Here is a 14,829-nt window from a genome sequence, read left to right as displayed (position 1 = left end):
CTGTCTCTCTCTCTCTCTCTCTCTCTCTCTCTCTCTCTCTCTCTCTCTCTCTCTCTCTCTGTCTGTTTATGTGTCTTGTGTCTGGCTCCGTCTCTCTATCATTAAATCCGTTCTGGTTCTTGACTCCTTACTACTGCCACGAGTTTTACTGTTGTTTCTCTCTCACTTGAGCTTCATACTCTACCACTCTCGTTCTTCTTCTTCTTTCTTCCTCCCATGGCCTGTCTCACCCTCTTTTTCTCTCTCTACCTCCCTTTTCCTCTAATTGTCACACTCCAGGGTATCTACAGCTGCATCCATGGGGTACAAATTGAGGAAAACAAGTCAACCATAGACTCACCTTCGGCCACCATGAAGAAGAACATGAACAACACCCACTCCAACATCCTGCGGTTGCTCCGCACTGCCAAGGATATGACCGCCGTCCCAGGCATTAACGGCTCTCCGCACGCCGCTCTGGAGTACAGCCACAGCGGTCGTGAGTCTGCTATCTATGATATCCAGGAGCACCGGCGCAGCCTGGTAGGTCACCCTGTAGACTGCAAGTCTGCGCCTCCTTACATGCCAGAGGACAACATGTTCAGTGACTACATCAGCGAGGTGGAGAGAACTTTTGGCAACTTGCCCCTGAAGGACAGCAACCTGTACCAGGACCATTACCGGCACCACCACCCGGCCTCGGCTCTGGGTATGTCCGGCCCCCCGCCTAATAGGCCGCGTAGTTTAGGCAGCGCTAGCTCGTTGGAGGGGGGCATGTTCGATTGTGACAGTTTAGGGGGAGGGGTAGCGCCCATCTTTACAACCCAGCCCCGCCCATCCATGACTCACAGGAATACCAATAAATTTGACCTGATCGCTGGCCACACCCCTGCGGATTCCAATCAGGGTGGGTTCAAGGGAAACAATGTGTACGGCAGGTTTTCTTTCAAAGGAGGCGCATCCAGCACAGGGCTCATCGGGGGTCATGACAGGTACTGTGGTGGGGGCGGGGGGGGCTCAGGGGGTGACGATGGGAACATTCGCTCTGATGTATCGGATATCTCCACCCACACTGTCACCTACGGCAACCTGGAGGGCAACGCCAAGCGGCGTAAGCAGTACAGGGACAGCCTGAAAAAGAGGCCAGCCTCGGCCAAGTGCAGACGGGAGCAGGACGAGATAGAGCTGAGCGGCCTCAGGAGGAGACCCCACCACCACACCGTCCACCACCACTTCCCCCACGGGCCCCTGGCACACCGCACGGTCTCACCTCCCCTGGAGCGGAAGAGGGGAGGAGGAGGGGGTAATTCTTCACCTTACTTATTCCGCAAAGACAAAGAGAACCTGAGGGATTTCTATGCGGACCAGTTCCGCTCCAAGGAGGGCAAGGCCAAGTGGGAGCAAGAGGGTGGAAGTGGAGGAAGCGGTGTGGGCGGTGGTAGCGGTGGTGGTATCTGTAAAAGCCTAGTGCCTGTGGAAGACTTCCTCAAAGGTAAAGGCAAGAAGCCAGAGTGTAAAGGTGGGATGGGCTCGGTGTCAGCAGGACAGCAGGCCCACACCTGCTGGGAGAAGGGGGTTTCTGGGCTAGGAGGGGGGGGCATAGCCGGCGGTGACTGGGAGTGTCGTAACTGCCACAGTGTGTGTCACCACGGCGGAGGTGTAGGAGGAGGCGGCGGCGCGTGCCCAGCTAGCGGAGTTGGGGGGAGCAGCAGTCGCCCCAGCTCCGCTTCCTGCAAACGCTGCGACTCCTGTAAGATGCAGCCGAGCAACCTTTACAACATCAGCGAGGATAATAACATGATGTTCCCGGGAGGGAAGAGTAGCGTAGGACCCAGCCAAACACAAACTCAGGCACAGCGCAGGAAGCTAGGGCCGGGTGGGAGGGTGTTAAGGAGGCAACACTCGTATGACACATTTGTGGACCTGCAGAGGGAGGGGGCAGGCCGCATGGGAGGGGCTGGCGGGGGCATTGGGGGGGAGTTTCCCCAACCCCGAAGTGTGAGCTTGAAAGACAAAGACCGCTTCATGGAGGGCCCCAGCCCTTATGCTCAAATGTTTGAGAGGTATGCAGGTGACAGGGAGTCCCCCATGTTTGGGGGAATAGGTGGCGACAGGGCGAAAGGAGGCTCCTCCTTCAGTTTGTTCCGAGGAGGCGAAGGTGGGTTGCATCGGCGGTCGGTTGGGGAGAGAGACCTGAGGGACAGAGATAGAGCTATGATGGGAGGTGGGGGCTGTGGTGGTGGTGGTGGTGGTGGTAGCAGAGGGGCCGGGACTTACTCCTTGTCTAAATCTCTCTACCCAGATAAGGTGAACCAGAACCCCTTCATCCCAACCTTCGGCGACGACCAGTGTCTATTACACGGTGCCAAACCGTACTACATCAAAAAGCCACAGACGCAGCAACAGCAGCAGCAGCAGCAACTTCTCAACAACAGCCGAGGAGGAGGGGACTTCCGCGGCTCCATGGGAGCAACTTCCTATTTGCCTGCGTCCGCCACAGCTGGGGTGATCTCCAATGTGGCCCCCAGGTTCCCCAAAGAGCTGTGTCTGGGCGGGGTGGGAGGGCCCATGGGGAACCACCACGGGGGCAACAAGCTACTGCCTGGGGGCAGGGACACGTTAGGTTTGGGGCAGGGACAGAGACCCTTCAACGGTGCCAGCAATGGACATGTTTATGAAAAGCTCTCCAGCATTGAATCAGACGTCTGAGGGTGAAGACGGAGGAAGAAAGAGAGAGAGAGGGAAGATGAAGTGGGTGAAGAAAAGGAGGCGGACGGAGAGAAACATACAGAGGCAAAAAAAAAAAGAGAGAAACGGCTCAGGCTGATGACCTCTCTGTGTGAAGAGAATGAGGAGACACGATACAGTGCGTGTTGGTCTCACTCCACTAAATGGAAAGAATTTGGACGATGCACAGAGGCCACTGCAGGCTAAGCTGTGGTGAAGTCCGGCGGGAGGCAAGTTTTTAATGAGAAGAGAGGATTCTGGTGCTGCTCCGACGCTCATGGAAAGATAGGAAGGGAGGGAGGGAGGGATGGAGGGGAAAAAAGTGAAATAAAATCTCCAGTCTCTGCTCTCGTCACATGCTCATTGTCTTTCCCTCCCTCCTGCAGTTCCTTAACACCAAAACAAACATTTTGTTTAGCAACGGAAATACAATCATGAATGAGAAATCAACACTTCTGTTGAAGTAACAGGGTAAACTAATAATAATTGTATTGATAATGTTAATAATATTATTGAATATTATTCTAGTGTTTAATGATGATCGGTTTGGATTGTTTTTAAATTTTATTTATTTATTTAAATAGTTCATGTTACATATTTGTATGATGTTAATTCTTTCTTAGCTTACCAATATTACAGGAGGCTGGTACACCGGTTGTCAGTTTGGATCTTTTTGAAGTTCCTGTAATTTGGACTCTTCTTTGCTATTAATTATTCATGTTTGCTTTTTTTTACTTTTCTTACTTTTGAGTGCTGTGAAGTGTATGTGAAAGGCATGACTTGCTGAGTACATTCTATGTACTTATAAATTTGCAAAGAAGGTTTTTCTTTCAGCTGCAGAAGCAACATCATCATACTGATTTGCCATTTCCTCTCGTTTTTCTGCTTGGCAGCACCAAATGGGTCTCACATTTTGAGCTGGATGTGCCTTAAAGGATTAATACTGATTTTCTACTCATACGATCTCTTCTGTTGGTAGACAGATCCACCTCCAAACAATTAGTCACCTGACCTGAGTGAAAACACACCTGAAAAAGTCTGATATGATAGTCGAGTTTCATGAGTGTAACAGGCTTTTAAGCATCTAACAGATGTTGTGATACACAACAAAAGCTGCTGCAGTCGAGGAAGCTTAAATTCCTACATTGACCCCCCGAAACAATAAAAGTAACCAACAGCAGGATTATAAGGGTTAAAACCACACGTGCCATGATAAACAAACATTCCTGTTCCCCCCAAAAGTCAGGTAAGATGGAGGCGTGCTGCTGTATGTGAAGAAATAACATATATCTTCTTGTACTATTAACTCCACAGTTAATCTAACTGCAAGTCAATTTCCTTTAAATCTTTTTTTTTATTTATTTTTTTATTTTTTAATAAAGCTCAACGAGCTTTATCACCTCACCACCTCATAACTGATGACCCAGGATCCAACTATCCATTAAATACAAGTAAATCACATTTAATGTCTGCTTGTTGCTCTCATGGCGTTTGATCAGGTCTGACTCAATTGGCCGTGACGGTTTTCCCGCTCAGGATGAGGACACGGACAATGGACTCTTAGCGTGAGACGCGTTAATTATTTCATGATTGCGGCTATAAGCCCTGCCTGCTGTATTAGATGGTGATGAGTGTTTGAGTATTTGAGTGATTGCGAGGAGTTCCAGTTGTTAACACTTTTCTTCTGCTTCAGAGGGACCACAACAGGTTCATAACTTCAACCACACTGGTACACAGCCTTTCGTTTCTACCTTAGAAATGGGGTGGAAAGCATAAGAAGTGAGAAATGTGTACTCACTATACAGCTACAGAGCAGTCCCCCTGCTAAGTAAAGGAGTAGTTCAACATTTTGGGAAATAAGCTTATTAGCTTTGTTGTGGGGAATTAAAGGAGAAGATCAATAACAGTCTTATATCTGTTTGTTAAATATGAAGCTACTGCTAGTAGCTGTGTAGCTTAGCTTAGCATAAAAAACTGGAAACAGGGAAACATGTAGCAAGGCTGTGTCCGGAGGTACTAAAAACCACCATGTTATATGTTGTGTAGTGTAAAAACGACTGGTTGTGGTTTTTTCTGGGGGTCATGTACAAGATGTTTTCGACCAATCAGAAATAGTCAGCACAACCACAACCTACACATTTTTACACCGTCTGTTGGAAGGCACCTGTGGACAGAGGCGGGCTAGTTGTTCCCCCGTTTCCAGTCTTTGTGCTAAGCTAAAGCTAACCGGCTGCTGGCTGTAGCTTCATAGTTAATGGAGAAATATGAACGCGGTATCAGTTATCTCATCTAACTCTCAGAAAGAAAGGAACTATTCCTTAAAGTTACTGCCTTGCAGTCCTAACAGGACAGCTAGTTAAATTTCAGCCCACCCCTCTGTGCACTCAGTTATCATTTTCCCACCACGTTGCCCAAACTCACATTTTCACCACACAGAACACACAGAAACAGTCTCAGTATGTACTGTAACCTTGATTTCTCCCTCCACTGGACCATAATCTCTTTCACATGCTGAGATTTTGATGAAGGAAAGAAGTTGCCCTCAGGTCCAAGGTCTTGTGTGGATTGTGTCAAAAGGAAACTGTCTGTGGAGAGTAAGAATAAAGAGGAAGGTAAACAACGTCCTAAAAACAGCTGGTACATTTTGTTGCCTTTGTTAATGATGGACTCCAAGTGATTTTCATCAATAGGCGACTCTCAAGTCCACAACATCAGACACACAGATCACACTGCTCTGACACAATATAAAGACAAGAATAATTTGTGTTTTCTTTAATTTACAGCCCTCCTCAGCATTTCTAATACTATAAGTTAATATTTAAGACAACCATTCTCTATTTTCAGTTATTTACTGTCACTCAAACTTGACTTTAAATCATCTTGCCAAACCAAATTCTAATATCTAAGCACAATCTGACTGAATGGATCTAACATTTAGTTTTCTTGTACATCCCAGTCAAAACTCCAGAAGACTTTCCTTCTCTTGGTTGACAAGTCAGTATGTATGATACTAAGGCGTTTGTAAGGACTTGCATGTATACTCTTAGTTTCTTTCTTTCTGTTTTATAACTCTTAACTTTTGAAGCCCAAGAAAATGGGTGTTTTTGAACGATATTTGGAGTTTTATCAATTTCATTGGTACTGATGATCCATGTAGTACTGTAAGTGTGTGTGCGTGTGTGTGCTTGTTTGTGCAAGAGAAGACACAAATCTAACAGTCTAAATTTTGATTATACTCAAATAAATATGGCTAAATTGATTAAAAATTTTCACTAGGATAGAAAACTTTTTTTATTGTTAATATTATACAAAGATCGATTTTCTTGATAGTTTGTGTAAATGCTTTTTAACAAGGTTGAGGTCTTAATACATTCATTGTCACTGAAGAAGCCTTTTTTAATTTAATTTCAACTACTTTTCCTATTTATTTTTTTTTCTTTGAATATTTCTCAGTACGTTTCATTATTTCTGTTATTGTATGTGCCTGAATACATACGCTTGATTACCTCTGTGTGTGCTCATATGAAAGAGAGACAGAGTGTGTGTGAGAGATAACTGTTTATTGTACATGTATTATAAAAACTGTATGTAAATAATTTACCTCACGCTCATGGACTTTTGATAAAAACTGTACAAAATGGCAGAGAATAGATCTATTTGGGATAAATCTTTGATTCGTAGGTCCCCTTGCAAAATTGCTTTTGTAATGACTTCAAGCCAGGATATGTGCAATCATTTATTATTACAGACATGGGGTGCACATCTAAGGTTTGTTGATGTGTTTTTATTTCCTTTTCAATTTGGTCAGAGACCATCTTAGACGGTTGTTTTTTTCTCAAACGAAAAATTGTAAAGCACCATCATCAATTGGTACACGGAAAGCACAATAGATTATCTATTGCATATTTACACAGGTAGTCTCTTTTTTTTCCCTCTTTGGCTACATGTTCTGTTCTTGTGTTTCGCCACAGAAGGACGAACAACTCCATCCCTGAGCTGTACAGATTGTGAAAAATGTACATACGACAAAAATCTAGTTCACCCTCACATTTTTTGTATGGAGAGAAATTACTTGTGTGAAGAGAGTATTTCCAATTTGATTGAATATTTAGTAATATTGAAAATGAGATTAAACACAGTCAATGTGAAAATAAGTGCTGAGAAATATTATTCTTCTGTCTCTTTGGAATAAAAGTGTTGAGTATTAATAAAAAATAAGAACTCACAAACTTGTTTATCTTGTTCTTTTATTTCCCTCCAGCCTATTTTTTTTATTTTTATCATTTGTTGTGTCCACAGGTTGGCAGTCAGCAACAGGATTTCTTTTGTGTGCGTCCTATTTATATTTGACATTCAAATGCGCCGGGTTCATGTTGTAACAGATCGTATTGTTATGTCCCATAGGTCATCAGTGGATCAGAGACAATGTCTGTGGCTGAGTGTCATCTTCTGCTCTTTCATTACATCTGTTTTTGTTCCTCTCTGTCTTTTCACAAACATCAATCTCATCATATGAGATTGATGTTACTCACCGTGTTGGACAAGTGTTTTTGTGGACCAAAGAGGCAAGAGAATAAAAAGGTGGAGTGAGAGGGAGAAGAGAACAAAAAAACAAAAAACAATAATGAGATATATTGAGGGAAAGGAGAAGTGATGCAAACTGCACTGAGCAGCAGAGATCAAAGTCCCCCCCAAAACCTCACTCCCCCTCACTCCTCAGACTCTTTACTCTGAAGCCTTGTCCAGCAACAGGAGTTATTTAAAGAAACCAGCAGGTTTGAAAATGTACCGATGCCTTGTGTATAGATTTGGTGTGAGGATTTGAACATCTGCATCTGTGGATACTGTCACAGAGCAAGGTGAGGCTGCAGAAATAATCTTTTAATCATTTTTTTTTTTTTTATCTCCTATCTACAATCCACTCTCAGGTCTTCACTCTTCTCTCTCTCTCTCTCTCTCTCTCTCTCTCTTAGCCATCTATTCTGCTTACTCGTTCACTCCCTACACCAACCCGACAACCTCGGGATGCATTGCAACACATGTAACTACTTCTTGACAATTAACTGTTACCTAGCAACTGGCTCTTTTTCCAGAGATGGGGGAGGGAGGAGGGTGAGGGAGGTTGGGGGGGGGGGCGGGTAGGAAATAGACAAGACAGGGAGAGAGAGAGAGATTTATACAGTATTCCCACAGCATCTTAACTGGATTGGATGCAACAATGCATTGACAATACAATACCAAAATGGAAAGTACAGCCTGAGCTTAACGCCCACACAGCAGTGTAGAGAGGAGAGAAAAAGAGAAGGAGGGAGAGAAATAGAGGAGGAGAGGAGGCGGAGGAAGGGGTGGTGGTGGTTGATGTACAGATTACAGTATGAAAAAAAGAGGCAGGGGGGGGGGCCCATGCAGGAGAATCACAGAGTAACAAAAGGAGAACTGACTAGTGGCGAGTGTGCAGATGCAGGTTGAGTTAAATGAGTTAAAGTGTGGAGAAACAAAAAATAAAAAGAGAAGAGGAGGAACATGCCACACTGCAGTATGTGGTGCGGACGACAAGCAGAGGTGTAGAAGAGGAGAGAAGCTGGTTGCTGTAGAAACACTTGGCAAAGTTTTAATGAAGCCATAAAGTTCGATGCCTGTGCCCACAACATGCGCACACGCACACATGATCATCATATGCAAACAAACAGTATAATTATGTTAGAAGATAATAGGCACCCCCTGCTGGGCCCACGAGGACCTGACTTCAACTGAGTAAAAAAAAAAAAAAAAAAAAGATCAAACCTCCATGAATCAGTGTAATGTCACATCTGATTACAGCAGCAGGCGAGCACTGACACCCTGTGGCAAAAACATGGCATCCTCCTGTTACTGGGTGTAGCTTAGGACAAAGTGATCAGTTAGATGGAGTATGGCCTTTGAAATGTGAAACTGATTTTTTTTCCTTCTTTATTTTACATAATACTCTATTACTGTCACTTTCTGTTGTGTTCACAAGTCTGTTTTAAAACAATACAGACGTGCACATTAAAGGATTAAGAAAAGTAAAAACCACCTGTAGTTTGGTCTTAATTATACAAAAAATAGCAACAGTTCTGTTCACATAGCCTAGCTGTGTTCATTTAATTTTTGATCTTCAAATGAATTTCCATGAACAAAATTGCTCTGTTTAAACCTAAACGAATATTTATTCCTTATTCATTTATTATTGGAAACGTTGTTCTTCATTTATGCTGAATTGTATGTTTGCATGCGTAGCTCACCCGCTATCCTCTGAATGAAAGTTGTGCTAGCTTTGCATTTAGAAATAACTGGATGTGCACCAACTGATCACTCTATATTTCACCTGTGATTAGTATCAAATTATGTTTTTTTCTTCTAATTTTTTGACAGAGTGATGGATTTGGATTTTGTCCCCATCACTGACAATAAAAATCACTTTAGGTAGGAGCGGACAGTTTAAACAGGAAGCTCTGTTGTCACAACTCTTTATTTCAGACTGTTTCTTTTTATGTCTGTTTATGCTGTTTTTATTTCAAAATGTTCTCGTTTTTTGAAAGTCTGTTTTGACAGTGCCACTTTTCTCAATAACGGCTATATTCAGTTTTTAATTGTCTGTCAATCAAGACAAACAGGGAAGAACAGTGCCCACTCATTCAGACCAGAGCAACAACCAATTGGGCTATTTATTTCATTAACATTGAACACTTTAAAAAAAACTCCATTGTTATTTATGTGCCAATAAATGAGAAGGAAAAACAGAAAGACTAACATCACATAATAGCAACTAAAGCATCCATGAGAGGTAAGTAACTCCATCTGTTGAAGAGGGCCATGGGATGTGGTTGAAAGTTTAAGAAACAAACAAGTAAGAATGTTTTTGTCAGCCGGTATTTTTCAAGACCAAGGATGAAACATCAAGCTTAAAAAAAAACAAACACATTTTTAAGGATGTTGGTTCCCCAGGACTGAATGTTGAAAAGAGCACGGGAGCTGTTTAAAAAAAGTAAAATAATAAAGAAGATTCATATTGGTAAAGAAGGAGGAGTGAGATGTGTGTTCCTGTATGTGTCATGACTTCAAACTCAATCTGACATAAACAGTTCGACAGGGAAACACTGATAATCACTGATAAGTTTATTAAAGAAGATATGAGTTATATCTTTGACTAATACAAACCATAATGGTTCATTCCTGATCTCACAGGACAAGCCGTGTCTAAGTCATGTTATTTCACAAAAATGAAATCTATACAGTTCATAGATGGGTATCATACATTATATAATATTGGCAGATCACCTTTATATCACAGAAACTTTCTCACGCTTCACGCCCCCCCACCCCCCCACTCTGTCGCTCTCTATCTGTCACTCTGAACCAGCTTCACTCCCCCCTTCTTCAGGACTCTCACCCGTCGCCTCCTCACCACCCGGCTCCCCTGAGGCGGGCTGGCCCTCACCGCGGTCCTCGGGGTGTATCGGGCCAGTCTCGCCACCTCTCCTTTCAGGCTCTGAGGTGCCAGAGCCGCCGCCTCCTCCCCCTCCCACCGGTAGCCGTGGTGACGGAGGAACGGTTCCAGCGTTGCTAGGCGATGAGAGAGCTCGGTGATGCGCCGGCGCAGCAGGGAGACTTCTCTGAACAGGTCGTTGACGGACTCGGACAGAGGGCGCACCCTGCAGGACGAACACAGGAGGCTCAGGCTCAGAAAACAACTCCATCATTTTGAGGCGTGGGCGTGGACGGATTATGAGACACCGGGCCCCATGTAGCTAAAGGGACCCAAACCCCCTCCTACATAGGAACAACACACACAGACTAACCAGAAGTCACACTCAGACACACAAAAACGACGCCATGAATTCATTTGTTGCCGTTTTGTGTCTCTTTGTTGCTTTTTTTTTTTTTTTTTTTTTTAAATCTCTTTGTGGTTAATTTGTGCCTCAGTCTTTAAAAATAATACAGTAAAATACAGTAAGAAACTGAAAAATACAGTAGGCTACTTAGCATGCGAAGCTGCTGCCAGTTAATCACTGTAAATTTACAGTGAAAAGTCTTACAGTGATAGAGGCTCTGTGCCAATATGTCCATTCTGTAATTCAGCCGTGTGTGTGGGATACAAAAATATGTCAGCTGAAAAAAAAATGTTTTAACAGCTGGGAACAAATGGGAAACATAACATTTTCATTCAGTTGCTGGATAATAATGTCATCAGGGCTGTAGCCACGATTTCAGAAATACTGATGTCACAACCACATGTTTTGCTCACATTTATTAATCAAAATGAGACACACTGAGTTGATTTGTGAGCTTTAGAGGTGCCAGGAGGTCTAATTATTTCTCTGCTGTTTCACCTTGTTTGCAGTCTTTGTGCTAAGTTTGGTTAACCCTCTGCCTGCTGTCACTTCATATTCAGTGGACAGAATGACCAGTGGTATCAATCTTCTTTGTCTCAGCAAGAAAGTGAGTAGGTGTACGGCTATTTCCCAAAATGTTGATCTATTGCTTAAAATTTGCATGTCTACAATTCCATGACAACTGGTGATGAAGATCATGATGTGTGATATGATTGAAAAGCTCCAAGACTAAATGAACCTTGTGGTGAGATTGTTGTCTCAAGAATGAGCCTCTGCTTTTCTGTGAACTTAACTTTTCTTTCAGACTCGGCCTTAAATAACCCATCATGTGCAATTTGTTTGTGATTATAAATTGTAAACACCTCTTTGGGTTCATTGAAACTGGTGCTGCACCAATCCAAACACAGTTTCTTTGTTAATGTCTGCTATCAGTTACATCCATGCAGTCACAGCCGGTTACAGGCTCAGTTTTTATCTCAGCACAGCATCCCTGGCCTCATGTTACCTCGCACAGAAATTATTCCAATGAACTGGCACAGGTTTTGGCTCGGCGCTTGGTTTCTGCAGATACTCACTGGTATCAGAAGAAAGAAAAAAAAAGCTGAATTGGTGCATCCCAAATTAAAATCCCCCAACTCCCACAAACAACATTGAGGACGTGACCTCTGTATCCTCAGTGGTAGCTACAGCTGTGGAAGAAAGGATACAGTAAATCACACCACTGACTTGCAGTAACATTGCTTAAATTTGACAGACTGCTGGGCAAGTTTGAGCCTGTAAAGTGTTTTTTTATTTTAAAAAAAAGAAAAAAAAGCACAAGATAAGAGAAGAAGACAGTTAACATATATAGTAGGATGGATGTAAGGAAAAAAAAAAGTCATATAAAAGTAGAGGAGATGACACAAGCTTCATTAACAGGTCGGCTCAGTATCAGTGAAGAGTTTGAAAAAGGTCAGACTGGGTCATGAGGGTGTAAAAAGACCTGTGATGCCTAATTGCCATAGTAGAAGTAGTAATGATAAAAGTATGAACAGGAACCATTAAATAATGTAAAAGTCAAAGACGTGTCTTTAAAGAGGTGGTGTAGCACAGTGAGTCAAACGAAGGCTGCTCAGACAGCGTGCGAGATGTTAGAGAGGGAGGTATAGGTGTTTAAAGTTACCTGGAGTAGTCAGGCAGCAGTGTGCTGGGCTGTGAGTGCAGCAAAGTCTTGATCTCATTAAAGATGCGTTTTCCCCAGGCATCTAAAACTCTGGTCACACTGCGCACTGAGGCCACATTCACACTGTCAGCTGAAACCAAAACACACAGCACACTAACACCATCAAGCTTTGATTTACAGAGGAAAAAGAGAACAGCCTGAATGAATCATGTAAATCAGAGAGGCACATGTGTTGTAATTATCTAAAGTTCAAAACACATCTCATCTCCACAGTTTCTTAAATTGTTTTTATTTCATTCATTTCACCAATGAATTATTCTTAAAATTCACAACTTCAGACATTTTGTCACTCAGCGATTTACAGGCCCCTTATCTTTAAAACATCAGGGATCAAACAGAGACTCATGATTTACCTCCCTCTCTGTAGTTCCAGTATCCATAATCCAGTTCATTCTCCTCGCTGGCTGCGCGGGCCCCAGTTACCATGGCAACCACCATCAGCAACACCAAAAGAGAAGGAGGGGCCATGACGAGCTGACACACACCCCACTTTAAAAAAAAAAGAGAAAAAAAAAAGAAGAAGAAAAGCGGAAAAAACAAACCTTCATTTGTGTTAATGGAGAGATTAATAAAAATCAGACAGAGCATCAGATGGAAATGAAAGTAATGAAACACAGGCTTCATGTGCACTCATGTGACTCAGCAGCATACACATGTGCACACACATCTGTATCCAGTGGTGGAAAGTAACTCAGTGTATTTACTCAAGTACTTGAGTAAGTATGAACTAATTGAGTTTTTAAATTTTCTGCCACTTTGTACTTTGTACAACTCCATTTATTTAATAGTTGTTACATGTCACTTTTCAGATTTTATATACATAACATACAGTAGTTTGTTAAATAAGATGCATCATTATAAATTAAACTAACCTGCTGTTTATAACGCTTTTAAAATGAGATCAAACTGTAAAGTGCTGCTAATGATGGATATAATAATATAACAGTTATATATGATATATATACAAAGATAACATACAGACACACTTATATCTACAAATACTCATATATATGTGAATTAAAAGTAAATATAAGCCTTTGCAGGAGAGTCAGAACTCAGTCAAGACCTCTACATTAAATAAAATGATAAAGGAAGGAAAGGCAATTGCAAAACAAAGAAAAAGAAACAATTGGGAAATATTGTACTTTTGACTCCACTACACTAAGGCTATTTGACAGTTTCACCAACTTTACAGATTTAGATTTGACACAAAACGTGTGAAATGTAGATTACTGCAGATGATCTCTACTTTTACTTAAAACTAAGCGAAAATGCTGTTTACAAATTGATGCATATATGATAGTAATACAATAACACAATAACACAGTAACATAACGCTCCAGAAAGGACCATCCTTAATATTCAGAGCTTTAGTTTTAGTTTCTACTTGTTGCTTCTTCTCCAGTATGTGTACTGAGGTTGGATTTTAAATAGAGGACTTTTAGTTATGATGGAGCATATTTCACATTGTGTTATTTCTTCTTTTGCTTGAGTAAAGTATTGAAAACTTCCTCCACCACTGTGTGATTGTCTTTGTACAGGTGGTAGAGGAGCCTTCAAGACTTTAAAGCCATCAGTAGATCAATAAATAAACACTTTGATTACAACTACACTTGATCAAGGGACTGGTTGTGAGACAAAAAGTCTTGTGACCTGTTTAACTTAAAAAAAAATCCATTAGATCTGAAGGAAACAGCCAGTATGACTAGTCATACTGGCAAAATAAAGCAAGTTTTTCAATCTTTCTTTTTTTTTCTTTTTTAACACTAATCCCATGACTCCAGGTTTGAGTGGAAAAATCATACAAAATAAATAAATAAAAGAGAGGATGTGAAGAGAGGAGACCAAGAAAAGAGGACAACTAAAAAAAAAAAGCAGGATTACATCCATATGACAAAGTCTGTGAATCATACTGGACAATACTAAGCCAATGACTCATTGTTGAGGTATTAAACATGTTTTCAGGGGCTAAAAATTTGGAGGCTGATCAAAGGCACAGTGAAAATTAGCTGAACAATAATCTGAAACAGCTTGTTCCACATCTGGTAAAACACATCAACAACACTGAGAAATCAAACGACAAACCAGTGTCCCTCTGCTGTGATGATGCAATGATTATATCTGTAACTTTGCAGAAACCACACTTCACTGGTAGAAGTACCACGAGCTGGAAACATGAAGAATGAGCAAATGAGTCGATACTCACGAGTTGAAATGATGATGATGATGATGCTTCAAAGTCTCAGCAGGAAATCCTTCGCAGAGACAGTTTGAATAGCAGATGCCTCTGCTTCCCTCGCCTCTCCACTCTGTCACTGCCCTGGTCTTTTCCTCTTATTTCCTCCCCTTTTTCTCTTATTTTCTCTGATGCTTTCTCCACCCTCAGCTCACAGCTGTAATCTAATTATGAAGAGAGTGTAGCACGTCCAGAGCAGAGAGGCTTAAAAAATTCTTCATTTGTGGAGAGCTGATGTTGTACCTTTACACCCCCAACACACACACACACACACACACACACACACACACACACATACACACACACACACA

At 42.2% G+C, this 14,829-nt stretch overlaps 1 protein-coding gene across 1 annotated transcript in view; it reads left to right on the top strand.

Moving 5' to 3' along the window:
• LOC111231538 (glutamate receptor ionotropic, NMDA 2B-like) overlaps positions 1-2,759 on the top strand; it is a 79,033-nt gene extending 76,274 nt beyond the window's left edge. The window contains exons 14-15 of the mRNA XM_022758673.1: positions 280-1,282; positions 2,282-2,759. Coding sequence (XP_022614394.1) covers positions 280-1,282; positions 2,282-2,688 — 1,410 coding nt within the window. The 3' untranslated portion in view covers positions 2,689-2,759. The remainder of the gene's footprint in view (positions 1-279; positions 1,283-2,281) is intronic.
• Positions 2,760-14,829: the final 12,070 nt, after the last annotated feature.

The sequence above is a fragment of the Seriola dumerili genome, unplaced genomic scaffold (genome assembly GCF_002260705.1).
Source record: "Seriola dumerili isolate Sdu_G_001 unplaced genomic scaffold, Sdu_1.0 BDQW01000302.1, whole genome shotgun sequence".
In the NCBI taxonomy this organism is placed as follows: Eukaryota; Metazoa; Chordata; class Actinopteri; order Carangiformes; family Carangidae; genus Seriola; species Seriola dumerili.
The sequence above is the reverse complement of the archived record's forward strand: the minus strand, read 5'-3'. Positions and strand labels throughout refer to the sequence as shown.